Source organism: Amblyomma maculatum, chromosome 3 (assembly GCF_055883805.1).
Source record: "Amblyomma maculatum isolate TAMU_Amacu chromosome 3, ASM5588380v1, whole genome shotgun sequence".
In the NCBI taxonomy this organism is placed as follows: domain Eukaryota; kingdom Metazoa; phylum Arthropoda; class Arachnida; order Ixodida; family Ixodidae; genus Amblyomma; species Amblyomma maculatum.
In genome coordinates this window covers 181,741,777-181,758,523 of record NC_139346.1, presented here as the reverse complement: position 1 = coordinate 181,758,523, position 16,747 = coordinate 181,741,777, and the positions used below count along the sequence as shown (strand labels likewise).

The following is a 16,747-nucleotide window of genomic DNA, read 5'->3' as shown; positions in this document are numbered from 1 at the left end:
GCACAAATAGCCGACTCCGGTCCACGGCTTCCCTTCAAAGCAATTTCCTGGGCCTTTATAGTGCACACGTGGCGGGTGAATGTCAGCTAAACGTGTAATTATTTTTGTCGGCATTTTTGAAAGGTAAGTGGTACTAAGTACTAGAATGGCGCACTTTGACCCATTCTACTTGCGCGAAAGTGGTAGCCGCGCACTCATTCATACCTTATACAGTTTCGCTAGTCGCGGGGATAGCCATTATGGCAATAAATCTTGATAGCCATTACGTTTACCCCGCGAACTGCACGCACATCCTACTATTCTCACAACTACAATTTTGACGCGGTTGTATGTGAAAGCCGTTACACCATAAAACTGGAACTATACATGACATCACTTATCCTGTGCGGTACGATGAAGAGACAGATATTTTAATGGCAGCAGGAGATACTGTACGATTAAGGTTCTTTAGGACTACGGACATATAATCTCAAACACATTTCATCTCTTCTGGCAGCAGCGAGTTGCTGTTCTGCCCCGTTCGTTGGCTTCCAAGATTTTGTAGTTGCTAAGGTGGCACCTGAGGGCCGAGATTTAGCAAAGCCTTCTCAATGTACTTTCAAGCCCGAACTAAAAGCTCTTCGAGCACATAAGCATTAGACAATGCCGAGTACTCGATGGCGCAAACGTTTCTTCGCAGTGTTCAGGACGCCGACTCCTGTGGACCGATCACCGGCGGGTTCCATCTCCCGGAGACCTGAGCCGCCTCGAAGACCTTACCACGCGCTTCTTACTCAGTACCCTGTGAGTTTCTCATTTTGCACTTTTACGCTGATACCCGTAAGAGTCTGAACGGAGGCTATCTATAAAAGACCCAGTGCAATAGTAAATACGTACGTGTGGATGAGCATAGAGAGAGAATAAAGTCAAATAAGGCGTGCCGACTAAAATGTGCACTGGCGACTATCTGGTATAGATAATGAAAAATTCTGCTTTTGTATTTTTTCTTGTGCGTCAGGGTTTGACACTGCGGACAGCAAAAAAGAAAAGAAAGAAATCTCAGCCAGCTTGTTAATTTCTTGGGAAGAAATTTATGCATGATCTGCGATGCATTGAAAATGAGTGTGCCGGACCAGGCGTTGCTTCCTTTCTGTCACCGAAATTCATGAGACCAACGCAAGACTGTGAGAAGTTAAAGGCGTCTTACCTGTCGCATTGTAGCATTCGATTGCAGACATCTTCCTTTATCATACACGCAGAAGTATGCTGTATAAAATATAAAAATTCGCAGTAGCAGCCTTAACTGACCGCAGCATGCGCGCAAAAAATCCTTGTTCTTTCTTTTAACTTCATTTTTTTACATATATCGAGGTGAGGGTGTTTCTAAATGAAATTCGACGATGCCGACGACATGCAATCAAAACAGTGCCATGTGCATACTTTTATATCCAAGCAGTCGACATCCATTTATTGTCAGAGCCACAGAATATGATTTCGCATATAGGCGTACTGTTTATCCTTAAAATGCAGAAAGGTTTGGTTTCATTTATGGTCTTTAACGTCCCAAAGCGACTCAGACAATATACGAGGGACGCCTTGGTGGAGGGTTCCGGAAATTTCGACCACCAGGGGTTCTTTAACGTGCACTGACATCACACAGCACACGGGCGCCTGGCTTTTCGGCTCCATCGAAAAGCGGCCGCCGCGGCCGGGATTCGATCCCGCACCCGTGGGCACAGCAGTCGAAAACTCTAAGCACTCATCCATCGCAGTGGGACTAAATGCAGAAAGCTTCGAAGACCTTACTTTGTAATTTTTATTTGGAAATGGCATGAGTTCACAAAATTATCCGCACTTTCGCACTGGCTCTCGAATGGTCGGTCATGCGCCGTGTTCATAGCTCTTACCTGAACTACACCGCGAAGCTCTCAAGGACTGTCATTAGGGCATCGACATATCCGTCATGCGCAGCTTTTGACGCAACTAGTAAACAGGACGCTTTAAACGACGCCTATTATACATTCGGCGAAACCTATAGGCAGCTCTTTTTCTTTTTTTGCGCTTTGGGGATTTATAATTTATTTTTATTGCGTGGAACGCTTCGAGTACTTTATCGGGCGTGCTGAGCACAACAGGAACGCGGTATTTTGACGTCACCTTATCTATACTATGTGACTAATTGTGCTCACCCGGGATTGGGGCAGGTGTTCTATGGAGGCTAGAAGCTAGGCGCCCGTGTGCTGTGCGATGTCAGTTCACGTTAACGAACCCCAGGAGGTCGAAATTTCCGGCGCCCTCCATTACGGCGTCTCTCACAGCCTGGGTCATCTTGGGACGTTCAAACGTTCTAAACGAACCAGGTAATTAGGCTCGCGCGGCTTCGCGACAGGTGTCAATTCGGACTGGATTCTTCCAGCTCATTCTTCACTGCCCCACAATTTTAGCCCTTCCGCAAGGCCTTCTTCAAGCGGAGAAATGAGTGGTCTGGGGGGTACCCTTCTTATTGGAGCAATACTTATCCTTTAGCGCTTATCCCTACAGAATGCTCCATCATCACGGAGGGTCTTCCTGAACAGAGCTTGCTTAACTCTCTTGAAACGGATTGGTTCATAGTTCAGAGAAAGGCTTCTTGTTTGGAGTTTATGCATCCAGCATACAGCGTCCAGCGGATACATGTCGGAGAAAGGTGGCGTTTCCATGGTGTTTGCGCCGCGGCTGAAAAACTGTACGGCATGTATTTGTTTAGGCAAGGGCAGAAGCTGCGCATTTGTCCCAAGCCGGAGTTACGACAAGTTCTTTTGACACGGTATAAGAAGTGCTTCTCCTTTTGGAGGACATGTCGCAGATGTGAAAGCGCAGTTTCCTGTGCGGCAATCAATCCAGAGGGAGATATCCTACTTCTGCTATCGCTCCTGATGCAGAGGAACACACTTTGGGAGTCCAAGGCATATCCACAAGCAGTTGCTCCGCGCGGCCTCAAGGATCTTCTTGCTTGTTAGAGGAAATTTTTGATGCACCGTTAAATAATAGCGCAGGGAACCTTCAACACATGTTTTTCAAACAGAACCATTGTGCCGATGGTGGGAACCGAACCCACGATCCCACCATCGGCACGTTGTTTTTCCTTCTACTTTGTGTTTATTTATCTTTCCCCTAGACAGATTACATTACTAATTTATGTGATTACCGAAGTAAAAATTAAAAAAAAAGACATAAAGTACAATCCCAATGCTTTCCTTGGCCTCGCCGACTGTTGGCTTCTTTCCTCCATGTATTATAACGAGCACCCTCATTTCCCCTTCATTTATCTGCTTATATAAGGAGAGAAGTACTTGTAATAACCAGTTGAAAGCTCGCGCATGTGCCAGTCTTGTCTTGTGTTAGTGAATTGTCTCGAGTTAAAGTTCAGCGCGCCTACATGACAATGATCTATAATTTCTGACTACTGACACAGGCGATAGTCCACTGACCATAGCACAAATGTCCCTTTTGCGCGATACCCCGTTTTGACAGGTAAGGTTGACGCCTGAAGTTTTAAAAAGAAAATATCTGCGGCTGATTGCATGTGCATCCGTTGCACCCATTTTAATACACGATTGTCTAGGAAGGGCAGATAAAGCTGCCAATACATCGGTGCGGAAAATAGCGTCTCAATCATAACTTTTGTCATCTGGCTTCTGGATAGACTGTATAGGTATTCTAAGGAAAATCGTACGGTGAGGAAATGGAATGTGTCGGCAACTTACATAAGAAAACCCCTCAAAAGACCCTCACTCCTACGACCAGTAGGCGTGAACAAATTAAGCAAATGGGTACTTAGTCAACTATAAAACACTGTTAGGAGGAAGGGAAGGCTTGCTGTTTTAAAAAAGAAAAACCTTGAATAAAGCTGGTAAAAAAAACAAGTGCTGAAGACCAGCTCCATCTGCCTCCAGAAGGAAAAACAAATTATCTCGAAGTATAGGCTCCCACTGAGAGCGCCACACAAAAGCAGCAAACATTCTATGCATGGACTGTACATTTTGCCTTGCGCAATCCAACACTTGCATGGCATAGATAAGCTTCGAAATCAACATGACATGGCAAAAGTGTGCCCGTGCAAATAGAGACAGCTCCCTACCCATCCAAGCCTGGGTTTGTCGCCTAACTGATGAGATTTGAGAATCTCAGTGAGACCCACGGTTGCGATACTGATGCAAGATCACCCCCAAATGCTGCAAGTGTTCAGACTTTCACCTAATGTCGACAAAAAAAAAATTAAAATTTTCTACCCCAGTGACTTACCCAGAACCCCTTTGATTTATCAAGGCTAAGAGTCTCACCCGAACTATCACAAAAGCTCTCAGTTGCGCGCAAATCTCTTTTTATCACAAAAATGAAGTGCAATGTGATCAGCATAAAGCAAAATCTTGAATTCACATTACGATAGTGACAAGCCACTAACTGCTTTGTTCCTCATGATACTACGACACAGGTGATGAAAATATAACCCGAATAACAAAGGCGATAGCGGACAGCCCTGTCGAACAGATAATTTAAGCGGTATAGGAACGACGGCTCAACGTTCGAGCATAAATAAAGGCGTGTCTATTGAATGCTCGGGTTCCTTAGAAACACACTTTCGAAATTTCTACCGAGGCGCATATGAGTAGATATGAACATGTCAATTGCAGACGTCAAAATTAAGCGTATAGCATACGTTTCCTGTGCATTCTTTCCGTGGTTCGCGTGCAGTCTTAGCGCCATCATGTGGCACCCAGGGAATCCAGCCCCCCTTCCCCCCTCTTCCTCGCCATGTATTTCTCCCATGTGATCCCCTTATGTTTCGCATTTCTCCAGTGTAGATTCTAAGTACCTTCGTAACTTTTGCGTTATGAGCACAGACGGGCAACACGACACGTTCAGTCGTTTTTACGCATTGAGGCAAAGCAATAAATTATACATGTTGCATTCAGCCTGGCACAACCCACCTCCTCAGCCCACCTCCTTGCAAGACAAACATCTGACACGCTGTCTTCCAAAATATGACATAGCCCCGCCGGGGTGGTGCAGTGGTAAGACGCCCGACTACTGTGTCGGAGTACCCGGGTTCGAACCAGACCTCGGCGACTGCGTTTCGATGGAGGCGAAACGAAGAGTCGTCCGTGTGCTGTGCGATGTCAGCGCACGTTAAAGATCCCCAGGTTGTCGAACTTACTCCGTAGCCCTCCACTACGGCTCCTCTTTCTACTTTCACTCCCACCTTCCTCCCTTCCCTTACGGCGCGGTTGCGGTGTCCACAGAGAACAAGTGTGACAGTTACCGCGCCTTTCCCTTCCTATAAATCAATCAATCAAAATATGACATAGGTGCTCGACGACTACTGAGCTGCATTGTGTTACCAGAGTTCGATCTCGCCCGCGGCGGCAGCGTTTCGACTTAGGCTAGACGACTTAGGCTAGTGGTGTCGGATATCTGCGTAATTTAAAGAACCACATGGAATTGAAATTACTTAAAGTCGTCCACTAGGTGTCCTTCTTAACAGGAGTCGCTTTGAGCCGTTAAACTATAGTGCCTAGTTAAACTGCACACAAACCTAAAAACTGACGATGGCAATTGCTCTCTTGTCTTTCGTAGAGGCATGCTGTACGGGTTCTCAAAGCAAAAAATAAACCTAAACTGAATGTAAGCGCTCATAAAACCTGATAATGACATTTGGAAATTTTAGATGGTTGCTCACACCAGAGCGTCACAGCCAAGTTCGAATGAGCTTTCGTGTACAACAAGGGGACATCCCTGCAGTGAGTAGTAGTCCGCTGAAATAAGTCGTGCTAAGCCGTTGGCATCAACAGTTGTGAATTTTTTTTTTGCGGCAGCATGATATTCTTCGAAGCAGATATGGCGTCTGCCGGTGCTACCAGATCGCGACGCCATGCACCATGTGATAAAATTGCTGACTGACGTCACATGGCCGAGCTCTGATTATAAAGTCTACCAGGTGTGTGATGTTTCACGTCCTGTCACATGGGTCAGTTGGTAGGTGCATTAACAGGTGCTAGTTATGAAGTGCGTTGATCACGTGACATGGCCAAGTTATGAGGCGGGATCGGCATCATTTAGCAGCGGCACTCGGTCCTGTGCAGACGTGTCTAAAATTGCTATAATGGTTTTGTGGGGTTTAACGTCCCAAAGCGACTCAGGCTATGAGAGACGCCGTAGTGGAGGACTCCGGAAATTTTGACCACCCGGGGTTCTTTAACGTGCACTGACATCGCACAGCACACGGGCGCCTTGCTTTTCGTCTCCATCGAAAAGTGGCCGCCGAGGCCGGGATTCAATCCCGCGTCCTTGGGAACAGTGGTCGAGCGCCGTAACCACTGCGCCACCCCTGCGGGGCTAAAATTGCTATAAGGCGTCACGGAAATATGGCGGTGAGTGCACAGGCTGTGTGTATGCGGCGACCAGGAATTAAGAAGAGGAGGAATAGGCCTATCAAATTTCACTCTTTATTACTACCGCATTCCTGACACGTTATATAATTCAGTTTGCTTAAAATCTTTTCCGGTGCTTCTTCAATCCGCTGTGCTAATTCATAGATTCTTGTTTAATGAATAACTGATACTTCAGGCGGTTATACCTGACAATTCGACAAGGACGATGAAGGACCGTGTTGAACGACAAGGACGAAATTAAAACGAGGTAGAAGAAGAAGAAGAAATAATCGAACCAGCCACGCCCCGCTCCAAGGCATCTAACGTTTCCTCAGGGCATAGAGCCAAACCGACATTGAGTTAGCCATCCCGACAAGGCCTACCAAGCGGCTGTCGACACGGCAATGTCGGTCGCGTCAAATCCTGAAGAATCTGGGACAGATGACCAGGCACCGATCATCCCAGAAGAACGGGAAATCAGCCCCGAACCAGGTAAAGAAGAGCCGCATGATCAGAGCCTAATTTCAGTTCATCAGGCATTTGACAGTCCGATATCATTTGAAGCGAGTCCGGAGCCGGCCTCCGGACGTTGGCCTGGCGCCATATCGACACGGAGTTTTGTTGTCTTTGACGAAGAGCAGGAGTTGGCGCTTGCTGAACAAAAATTATCGCAGAAAGGAGTGTCGTCACAGGACATCACCGGTTCCAGTGAATCATTTTTTGGAAAACAGCCTGGCTCAAAGCGACCTCCCACGACCAGCCCGCTCACCCTACGGACGACAGAGGACAATATCGAGTATCCAGGCAGCTCATCTCAAGCAAGTGAGTTAATCATGGGCCGTGAACTGAGAAACGAGAAAAAAGGAGGCGCGGTTGACCCTGCACATTGCATGGACAAGGAAAATGGCGGCGAAAGTGTTGATGAAAATGAAAAAGAGAATATTGCGCCGCCAGAGTGGGCAGGGGATAACGCTGCACATTCCAAGCGCAAACTGACCAACGTACTGCCCCTAGGCGACATCGAACCAGGCGGATGGGTGAGTGCAATGCTGCGCGCACATTATGGGCGATTTGCGCACAACTGAGGCTAAATAGCTGTGTTGGCAATTCAAATTTCGGGTAATGCGATAGCGATAGAAGAGCCATGAACGCCAAAGCTGAAGATCGTCAGCGTCCGACTTCGTCCGTGTGCATTAGGTCAGCAACTCCCAACTACCCTACTTTCAGTTGGGAACATATATCACCAGTTTCTTTAAAAGAGATAGAGAGAGAGAGAGAGAGAGAGAGAGAGAGAGAGAGAGAGAGAGAGAGAGAGAGAGAGAGGACGTTATGCGGTGCGCCGAGTCTATGATGAGCGGCGTCTGCAGCATCACGTTTAGTGCGGGAAAAGCTAAAGATGCTATAAACTTCGATGCCTTAATTACCGTCTTCGAGAGCATTGCATTGCGGTTCCAATTGCACAACTTTTTTTAATTTCACTGTTAATTTCTAGGCAACTGTGAATACTGTAAGATGTTATTATGAACATATTGATAGGAATCGTCTAACCGACCAATTCCTATCAATATCTTGCTTTTAAAACTTGTCTTGCGCTTGTAGCGAGTGGTTAGAATTTTCATTGAAAGAAATAGCACAAAATTGCGAGCGTTCCGAGGAAGGGTGTGTTGTTATCTAATCTTCCAATGCGCAAAAACTAGCTTCATAAACAAAAAAAGCGCTTGTCCAAAATTTTAAGTGTGGTTGTAACCCGTGTGAATGTACAGCATGCCTTTAATAGTCAATAGTTAGGGGAATTTTTAAGTCGAAGGTACTGCGTGGTATTTCCCAAGCTCTCTGCCTTTATTATACAAGTGTATTAGCAGCTCTGCGTCTGTGGTTCTGAAAAGGAAGAAATTTACTATATATGAAAAAGAAACAAAAATAGACACGTGGGACTGTCTTAGTCATTCTTGAAGAACGACTAAGGAATTATGGCAGTTAAATTCATAATGAAGCCACTTGTTATCTGATGAGCGTCGTAGCATGATGATCCCTTGTTTAATATGCTTTATTGTAAAATGCCATGCCTTAAGTTTTAAGATATCGAAAAACTATAGGCCAATGTTCTATTGCATAAGTGCATTATATAAGTATGTTTAATCAGACAGCGCTAACTTAAACAAAATTATACGAAAGACATAGATAACGTATATATTAGGGTATAAAGGTATCGGCATAATACATATGTGTAATAATTGCGAGAAATGCCAGGAGCAAAGCGAGGCCCCTCATTATCTCGTAGTCTAAACTAATAAAAATACTCTACCGCTAGTCCTTCGAAATGTTTTTCTTGAAATCATTGCAGTAACCTTCATCGCACTCTCGCATTTTAAGTGATATGGCTGCCATATCCAGCGTTTCCAGGGTTGCCAATACATCGACTTGCTTGCGGGTGGTCTGCTCTCCTCCTTCGTGATGTCGTTATCATAAGAAATACAATTTAACTACTACAACAATGCAAATCAGTATTAAAAAACAAGAAAAATATCTCATTCGCAACTTTTGAAACATCAATTTCATCTATCCGCGTTCCGGAGGACAGCTATGAGATACTGAAAGGGCGCCACTACTGTGGTATCGAATGAAATGTTTGGGGTCATTGTCCTGCAGATGCTCTGAAAGCGTTTCGCACGAAATACGAGGCCATGAAATACCCAGAGTCGCAGAATATAAATATCTCGGGGTATGGGTAAACGAAGGATTGGCATACATCGGAAAGCATGCGCAATCACTTAAGGACAAAGGGCGAAGAAATGTCAGGATAATGAAGCATAGGGCATTGTGGGGATACAACAGGTGTGAGGTTTTGAGGGGTATTTGGAAAGGAATTATGGTGCCCGGGCTTACTTTCGGAAATGCGGTTTTGTGCCTAAAATCAGAGGTACAGTCGACATTAGATATAAATCAGAGAGCCGTTGGACAATTAGCACTAAGTGCCCACGGCAAAACCACAAATGAGGCGGTACAGGGAGATATGGGCTGGGCATCTTTCGAAGTACGGAAAGCTCTCAGAGTAAAATATTATATGGGGAACGCCTGAGGAAATTGGACAGTAACAGATGGGCAGCTAAAGTATTTAAATATGTACATAAAAAGCGTTGACTCACAATGGAAGAAAAGAACTAAGAAACTAACTAATAAGTGTGCTGGTCACAAGGACGAAGAAATAAAGAGCGTTAAGCAACAGGTGAAAAACACAGAAGGTAAAAATTGGATAAATTCGATGAAAAAAAAAAAAAAAAACAGTGTGGAATTATACCGAAAGTGGAAAAGGCAGATCAGAAAGGAAGCTTTCTTTGATAACTCAAGAGGCAGTGCCCTACTTTTTGAAGCTAGATCAGGGTGCCTTAGAACACGCAGGTACAAAAAGAAATTTAACAATGAAGATGACGCATGTGCTGTATGTGGTAAGTCCAGTGAAACAATTGACCATATTATACTCGAATGTAATGGTATCCATCCGGAAGTCGATGCAGGCGCAGTCACTCTTCCTGGAGCTCTGGGGTTTAGAGATACCAGTGGCCGGATGAATAAACCGGCGGTAGAAGCTAGCAAAAAACGACTGGAAGATTGGTGGCTTAAAAGCAGAAAAGTGACATAATGTTAGTAATGTAGAAACAAAAATTCAAGAAATAGAATGATGGTATAGTTAACCAATCTAAAACAATAATTGAGATATAGGGAGAAAAATGAGCATGCTAGCTACTGCTACCACCCCGTTTCAAAGGGTACGCTCCTATATTCCATCCAACCCATCCATCCGTCGATGCTGGCAGAAAACGCATCACGGTTTGCTTATGCACGACGTGTAACTTGAGGTTCGATATCTCTTTTCTGTGTTCAGGCACATCGCCTCGGGCCGAGACCGAACGCGAGGCCTGGCGGCGTCGGAGGCACAGCAGCCGCAGCTGGGACTGCCAGCAGTAGTGTCGGTGGATCGGACGCATCTGGCGGCAAAAACAGTGTCGGAGGTTCGTCAGCAGACCCACGGCGCATCTCTTTCTCGTCCGCCTCGACCGCGATGACCACGAGGAGCAGCAGTCACAGCGTGCTGCGGTTCTCGCTGCGGCAGCAGGCACGTCAGCAACAACTGGCATCCACTACAGCGGCAACGACGACTTCGGGCCGCGGTGGTCCAATGGGACAGACGCAGGGAAGACAGCTGCAGTCACAGACAACGGCCAGGAAGACCGAAGCAGAGCGCGTCAACCGCTTTGTCATACCCTCTCGCGGGAGCAATGTCTCCAAGCGATGACTAGACGGGATGCCGGCGTTGGCCGCGAGGTTCACGTTTTTCTGGGCGATAACCTTCGAAAAGAAATTCATCAGGGTCAGGAGACATGTTCATGCTATAAATAAGCCGAATGTCGATCGTCCGTAGTAGCCTAATTGGTCCTTGAAAAGGTCCTTAGGATCTGTTTGATGATCCTGGTTCCCTTTGTCACTACGCGGCGCCCCACAATGTCACCAGTGTTAAGTGTTTACGCACTTCGCGGGTACGTTTTAGGCATGGCGCTTGTTTCTGAAACGGTTTCGCTAACGAAATGCGAAGCTCCTCGTTTTGTGTAGGAATATGTGTGGTGTCGAAACTGCATGCGCGAAACACCCACTCTCACTTCCAGGGCCGTTGAAGAAGGTGACATTACATTAAGTACATAACGGGCAATGACTTGTAGACGTGCGACTCAAAAGAAAGACGAAGTACAAATTAGAGTTTAAAGAAATAAACAATCAGATGCCGCATGCGTATTTTCTCCGCTCTTGAACACTCGTTTCAGGACGCCATCGACAGTGAGGTGGGCCACCTATTCCGAGGCATGGCAAAAAGAATATACAAGAGCGCTATTATTCCACACAGGGGCTCAAAAAATTAGGTTTGCTAACGTTCGATGTTCACAGTGCTATAAAGTTATAGTGCTTTAAAGAACCGAACCGTAATAAAGCTGACTCTGCGCCATCTTGGGGGGATTCTCTTAACACATTGGACCAGCACCGTTTCCGCTTCGGGTTGATGATCTATTCCTCTTCGCCTCGCCATATACAAGCCGTTAAGGTTGGCTTAGTTGGCAGAGCGATTGCTGGGCGAACTTCCCTCTCCTGCGCGCGGCTTCCGAGAAAAGTGTGTAGTTTTCATTTGTAGTTCAATAGCTGCGCTCATGTGGATCACGATGCCAGTTGCTCTCTTAAATTCTACTCCAGTTTTGGGGTGTTTGAGTAAAATAACTGGAAAAGCAAATATGTTTGCAAAAAAAAAAAAAAATGGGCACAGAAATAATTATTCAGGATGAGAGAAATGATCTGCTTTATTTTCGTCACACTTCAGAGACCCTGCTGGGTGTCTCGTGACAGTCAACGAAGCACATGAGTGGTTCCTTGCCATATTACTATGGTTGTCCTGCCAGGTGACCTTCGCCCTTCATCGCAGAAAGCTTGGGGGCTAAGTAAGCGCAGCCTTTGAGTGTTTTGTAAGTCTGAGTCACCCTTATCTAACGTAGACGCATGTAAAAAATATCGCCAGTGTATCAGCTGTCGCTTTAAAGAAAGAAAAAAACTTCAATTTTACCCTACCAGACACCCTTGCATTTCTGGAAAACCTCTCTGTACAATGACTAAGAGGTTCCAATCAGCTCGATAAAGCTAATGAGCCAGAATAAAATGGCTGAAATCTCCGGATGACTACATAATTTATGCTGCCATCTTTGACGAAAAAAAAAATGAGGATAGACGCACCGTGACAAATTTTAGCATTATTCCATACCTTACTTCATGTCACTTACTGAGTCATCACCACACAGAGAAATCTTTTGCACATGAGAAGCTTGCCAGCAGCTTAGCTCTGCCAGCAATAAAGCCAACACCATGCAGGACACCTTTCCAAGGAAATAGCATTATCAATGCTGTTTTGCAGGGCGCTGAAACTGCAGGCACATACCTGAAATCCATAGATATACGCTTTAGTACAACAAACCAATCAGATGGATAAGGCTGTCTGTAACCACAGTACTGATTCATTGCTTGTTCGCCAGTACTGTCACATACATACCCGCAGATATAAGCCTTTCATGGCAGAAGGTTGACGTATGTGGCGTCACACCGATAACATTGTGAAACTGCTGCTGCGTCCAGGTACAGGTGCGGCTACTGCCACGATATGCCAACAGCAAGGGAGCGTCCCCGTTGCCGAGATGTTGAGCCATGTGCAGCCCATCTGGGGCCTGGACAGCAGTTCAAAGGCAGTTGTTGATGTGTCTTGTTCGTTGTTTGATAGACCAAAAGCTAATTAAACAGCACCAGAAAAAAATTCGCCATAGATGTCGTTCATTATTTGCTCTATTAAATCGGGTACCTAAATTTTTGTGGTACACTCCACGTTGAGTACGTGAGAAACCGGAGGTGAGGGAGCACTGCTCTCCGCACAAAGTTCCAAATAATACAAGCGTTATTTGAGGGTTTCTGACGTTAACTGCAATTGCAGGTTCTTTACTCGGAACTGTTACCTCTCCAAAATCACTTGGGGCACAGCACTATTTGTTTCAGTGTTCGAAACTTAAACAAAAGAGGAAAGAGAATGCGATTGAATGCATGATCTGAGGACATGACACTCGTCACGACAAATGGTTACCTCTTTAGCGATGTTGACAAGTTCAAACACGCATGCGCGTTCTTCCAAGGAGCGATATTTCTGCTTCATGTAAGGAGCACCGAGTTGTGCCCGCATGTAAAACGAGAACTCTAGAAAGTGATACTACGCCAGGGTTAAGACCTAGGTTTGGTTGTCTAGAACCGGTCTTCACCTGATACGCGCATCAAACGATCCCACGTATACTTCATGCGAGGCCCCTCTCTTGTGACCTACGCAGTAAGCTCGTTTCTTGTTTTTTGTGCGTGTGCATTATGGGGTGTAACGGTGCCACACCGATGCTGAGTGTCTTTAGTCAAACACATTTAGGTTGTGTAGTACGTGTTGTGAGTATATTTGAAGGAAATCTTCGGGCGTTGCGCTGTAAGGCAGCAGGAGCAACTCAGCTAGTCTGAGGAGTCAGTAAGCAACCAGTACATGGGCACATAAGTTTTTTCGAGATGCTGCAATGATCTGCAGCTTCCACAAGATCTGAGCAGCAGTCCTTGGTGTATTTGTGAGACAGCTACTCTTGTTGTTGTGTTTTTAAACACTCCTCTATACGATTGAAGTTCATTTGCTATAAGATTTCAATAACGTTTGCACGTTTCAGCAGTTCTATACCTAAAAAACTCTGATGCCGTATTGTAGCGCACTTGACAGCAAAGGGCTTGCTCTGTCAATGTTGTCTGTCACATTCTTTCTGTCTTGACGTTCGTCTACACGAGAAGTGAGCGTCCTTCGACATATCTGGCCCCAAAAGAAACCGATTGCTTATCGTCATTGCTTAGTATGAGACACACGCATGGTGTTTTGTCGGGTTTAAACGATACAGCCCTGTGGAGAGTTGAGCCTTAACTTTTGCTGCCTTAATAGGTCCCGGGAAATCGGGAACCGTTTTACACGTTCGGTGAGTGACATTTTTACAAGAACGTGATTTATCAGTTTATTATTATATATCATTGTCGGATTTACCATTATTAGCTGTTGGGACTACATTGTTTTCACTAAAAGCGCGCGCACTTCGAGACGCCTTGCGGTTTCTGCAGTACTATAAGCATGTACAATGTGCCTCGCGGCGCAACATCAGCGAGTGCGAAGAATGACCGCCGGTCGGCGCTTCACCCACTAAACCACTGTTCATAAAAGAATGCGGGCAATTTACTTTGTGCAGCCCAAACTAACTAATGTTATGGGAGTGCAGAACAAAAGCAAACATTTATAGCTTCATTTCGCCACGAGATAAAACGAGCTTGCCTGCGAAATTCGGAGCGCGTCCGCTTCGGCAGCACTTCGGCAGTACATCGATAGTGTTATCACCTACATGTGGTGGGGTGATCACTCTTACGTCACAAGATCTGGGATGTTCTAGCTTGCATGACTTAGAGTAAATGAGAATGCCGTGATCAAATACTGCGTTTAGTTTGCGAACTCTGCGATCACAGATAGTTCTGCTGCTGATGCGTGGTGTGAGAAAAGCTGAAATGTAGCCATTATTTCTTTACGAGATCGATGCAAATGCTAGATAAAAAGTCTTATGTTCTTGAGCTAAGGCGCCATTACAAGAGCATGGCTATAACTCTTCGGCTTGTAAATGAACCACTCAATGAAAAAAAAAAAAAAAAACTCATCGTCTAATTTCTCTGTTGACTATCACCCCCTTGCCTGGAGCGAATAGGCCTCACTTACTTCATCCTCTGCTGGAGCTCGACCTTGTTGACCAGATGGTAGGAAGGAACAGGTATCGGAGAATACTTACCTTCCATTTCTATGGTTCGCGCAGATTAGCGCTCCTGATTCTTAGAAATGCGACGCAATGAAGATTGTGGCAGCGTGGTTGGCTGCTCGGCTAACCAATTATATCCTCTTCATTATTCTTGCTTTTTTGGCTCGTCTCTGTTTCGGGGATTTTTAGACGGTATTGTATAATTGTGTGGAAAAAAGAAGATATCAAGTTTTGTTTGCTACAGACAATAAAAGTGGCATGTATTTCCCCACATAAACAGCTCTCAGACGGGAGTCTCCGCGACACAGCTAATTGCATCTAGCCTCAAGGCCGTACGAAGAGAGGTTGAGTATCTCTATGTTGTCTAAATGTTAATAAAAGATTGAGAAAAAAATAACACAATGGGCGTGAGTTCATTTTTCACGTTCTTGCAATTTCTTTTTCTACGTATCGGATTGCTGTTTAGTCCATCTAGATTTTTTTTTTTAATTGGTTCACAGGAAGGGAAAGGCGCAGTAACTGTCACACTTGCTCTGTGGACACCCGAACCGCGCCGTAAGGGAAGGGAGGAAGGTGGGAATGAAAGTGGAAAGAGAGAAAGAGGAGCCGTAGTGGAGGGCTACGGAGTAATTTCGACCACCTGGGGATCTTTAACGTGCGCTGACATCGCACAGCACACGACGCCTCTTCGTTTCGCCTCCATCGAAACGCAGCCGCCGTGGTCGGGTTCGAACCCGGGAACTCCGGCACAGTAGTCGGGCGTCTTACCACTGCACCACCCCGGCGGGGCAGTCCATCTAGATCCGTTCAGGCCGTAGGGCTGCAGATCAATCTCTAGCGGCTTCTGTGGTCTCATTGGAAATCCAGTTTTAGGGAGTATCATAATGAAGAAAGATGCTTATGCACCTTTTTGAAAGCATGAGCAAAACTTTTTTTTTTTTTTTTTTGGCTTTCATTCTGAAGTGAGCCAACACTGCGGTACCTAAATGTTGTCAGTGTGCTGGTGGGCTTCAGTTCTCCTGAGTACAGTTCCCAAATTAAAATTAAATACATAATTAATAACTTCAAATAATTTCCAAATGCAACTTTCTTTTCACCGATAGAATACACGCTTAGGTGGGGTGCATAGCGACGCGATAGCCATGAAGCTTGCAGCTTGTAAGGCTTTAGTATTATTGCTTTGATGTTGCTGAAGCATTGTACTCGAAAAATTATAAACAAATGATCAGCAAGGTAATGCCCTTAGGCTAATAAAATTTTACTTAACGAATAGAATGGCTATCTTCTTATTATGTCCAGAGTGTCCTAGGAAATTATGATTGGTTCGTTTTCATTTAAGATTTCTTTTAATAGCATTATATATACTTCATTATTAAAAAGACAAGCGTATATAACACAGACATAGAAGACAGGAGAAAGCTCAGCGCTAGTCCAGCTTTCTGCCTTGACTGATTATATATACTTACCGAAGCATTTAGTGGATAATATATACAGATGACATTATCTAGCATTTCTCTTATGCATGTGTGAATATCCAATTCCAAAAGCAAAAGAGAGTACGATTGCTTTTGCACGACTGCACAAGGGCGAACGCTTTAAATATATAAACACATTTAAGGTATACTTCCCCGACTGAGGAAAGCTCACGGTATGATCAGACGTCTAATGCGGCAGATCGGTGGAAACAGTTCACTTATGCTATTATTCTTTTCACGATTTATGCTTTAGGTATTTTGGTTTTGGTTTTAATTTTCCGCATCTTCATACGTTTACTCGTTCCAGTTAATTTCGCCTTATTTCTATGCATCGGCAATGTAGAATAAAGGCTAATCTATGCGTTCGTTTGTGAGAGTGGCTTTGAGGGCTGTGAAGGTACAGACAGTTATACGATTGCGTTAAATTAAATGCATTTGTGCATGCAAGCTGTTTGTGTGTGAATAGGGAGGAAAAGGGTGGAGAAAGCGCCATGAGTAT

The 16,747-nt window shown here is 45.0% G+C and overlaps 1 protein-coding gene across 1 annotated transcript in view; it reads left to right on the top strand.

Annotated features, from left to right (window-relative positions):
• LOC146197110 (uncharacterized) overlaps positions 1 to 11,597 on the top strand; it is a 51,783-nt gene extending 40,186 nt beyond the window's left edge. Inside the window, exons 10-11 of the mRNA XM_084598853.1 lie at positions 680 to 783; positions 10,273 to 11,597. Of these exons, the coding sequence (XP_084454979.1) occupies positions 680 to 783; positions 10,273 to 10,683 (515 nt within the window). The 3' untranslated portion in view covers positions 10,684 to 11,597. The remainder of the gene's footprint in view (positions 1 to 679; positions 784 to 10,272) is intronic.
• The last annotated feature ends 5,150 nt before the right edge of the window (positions 11,598 to 16,747 follow it).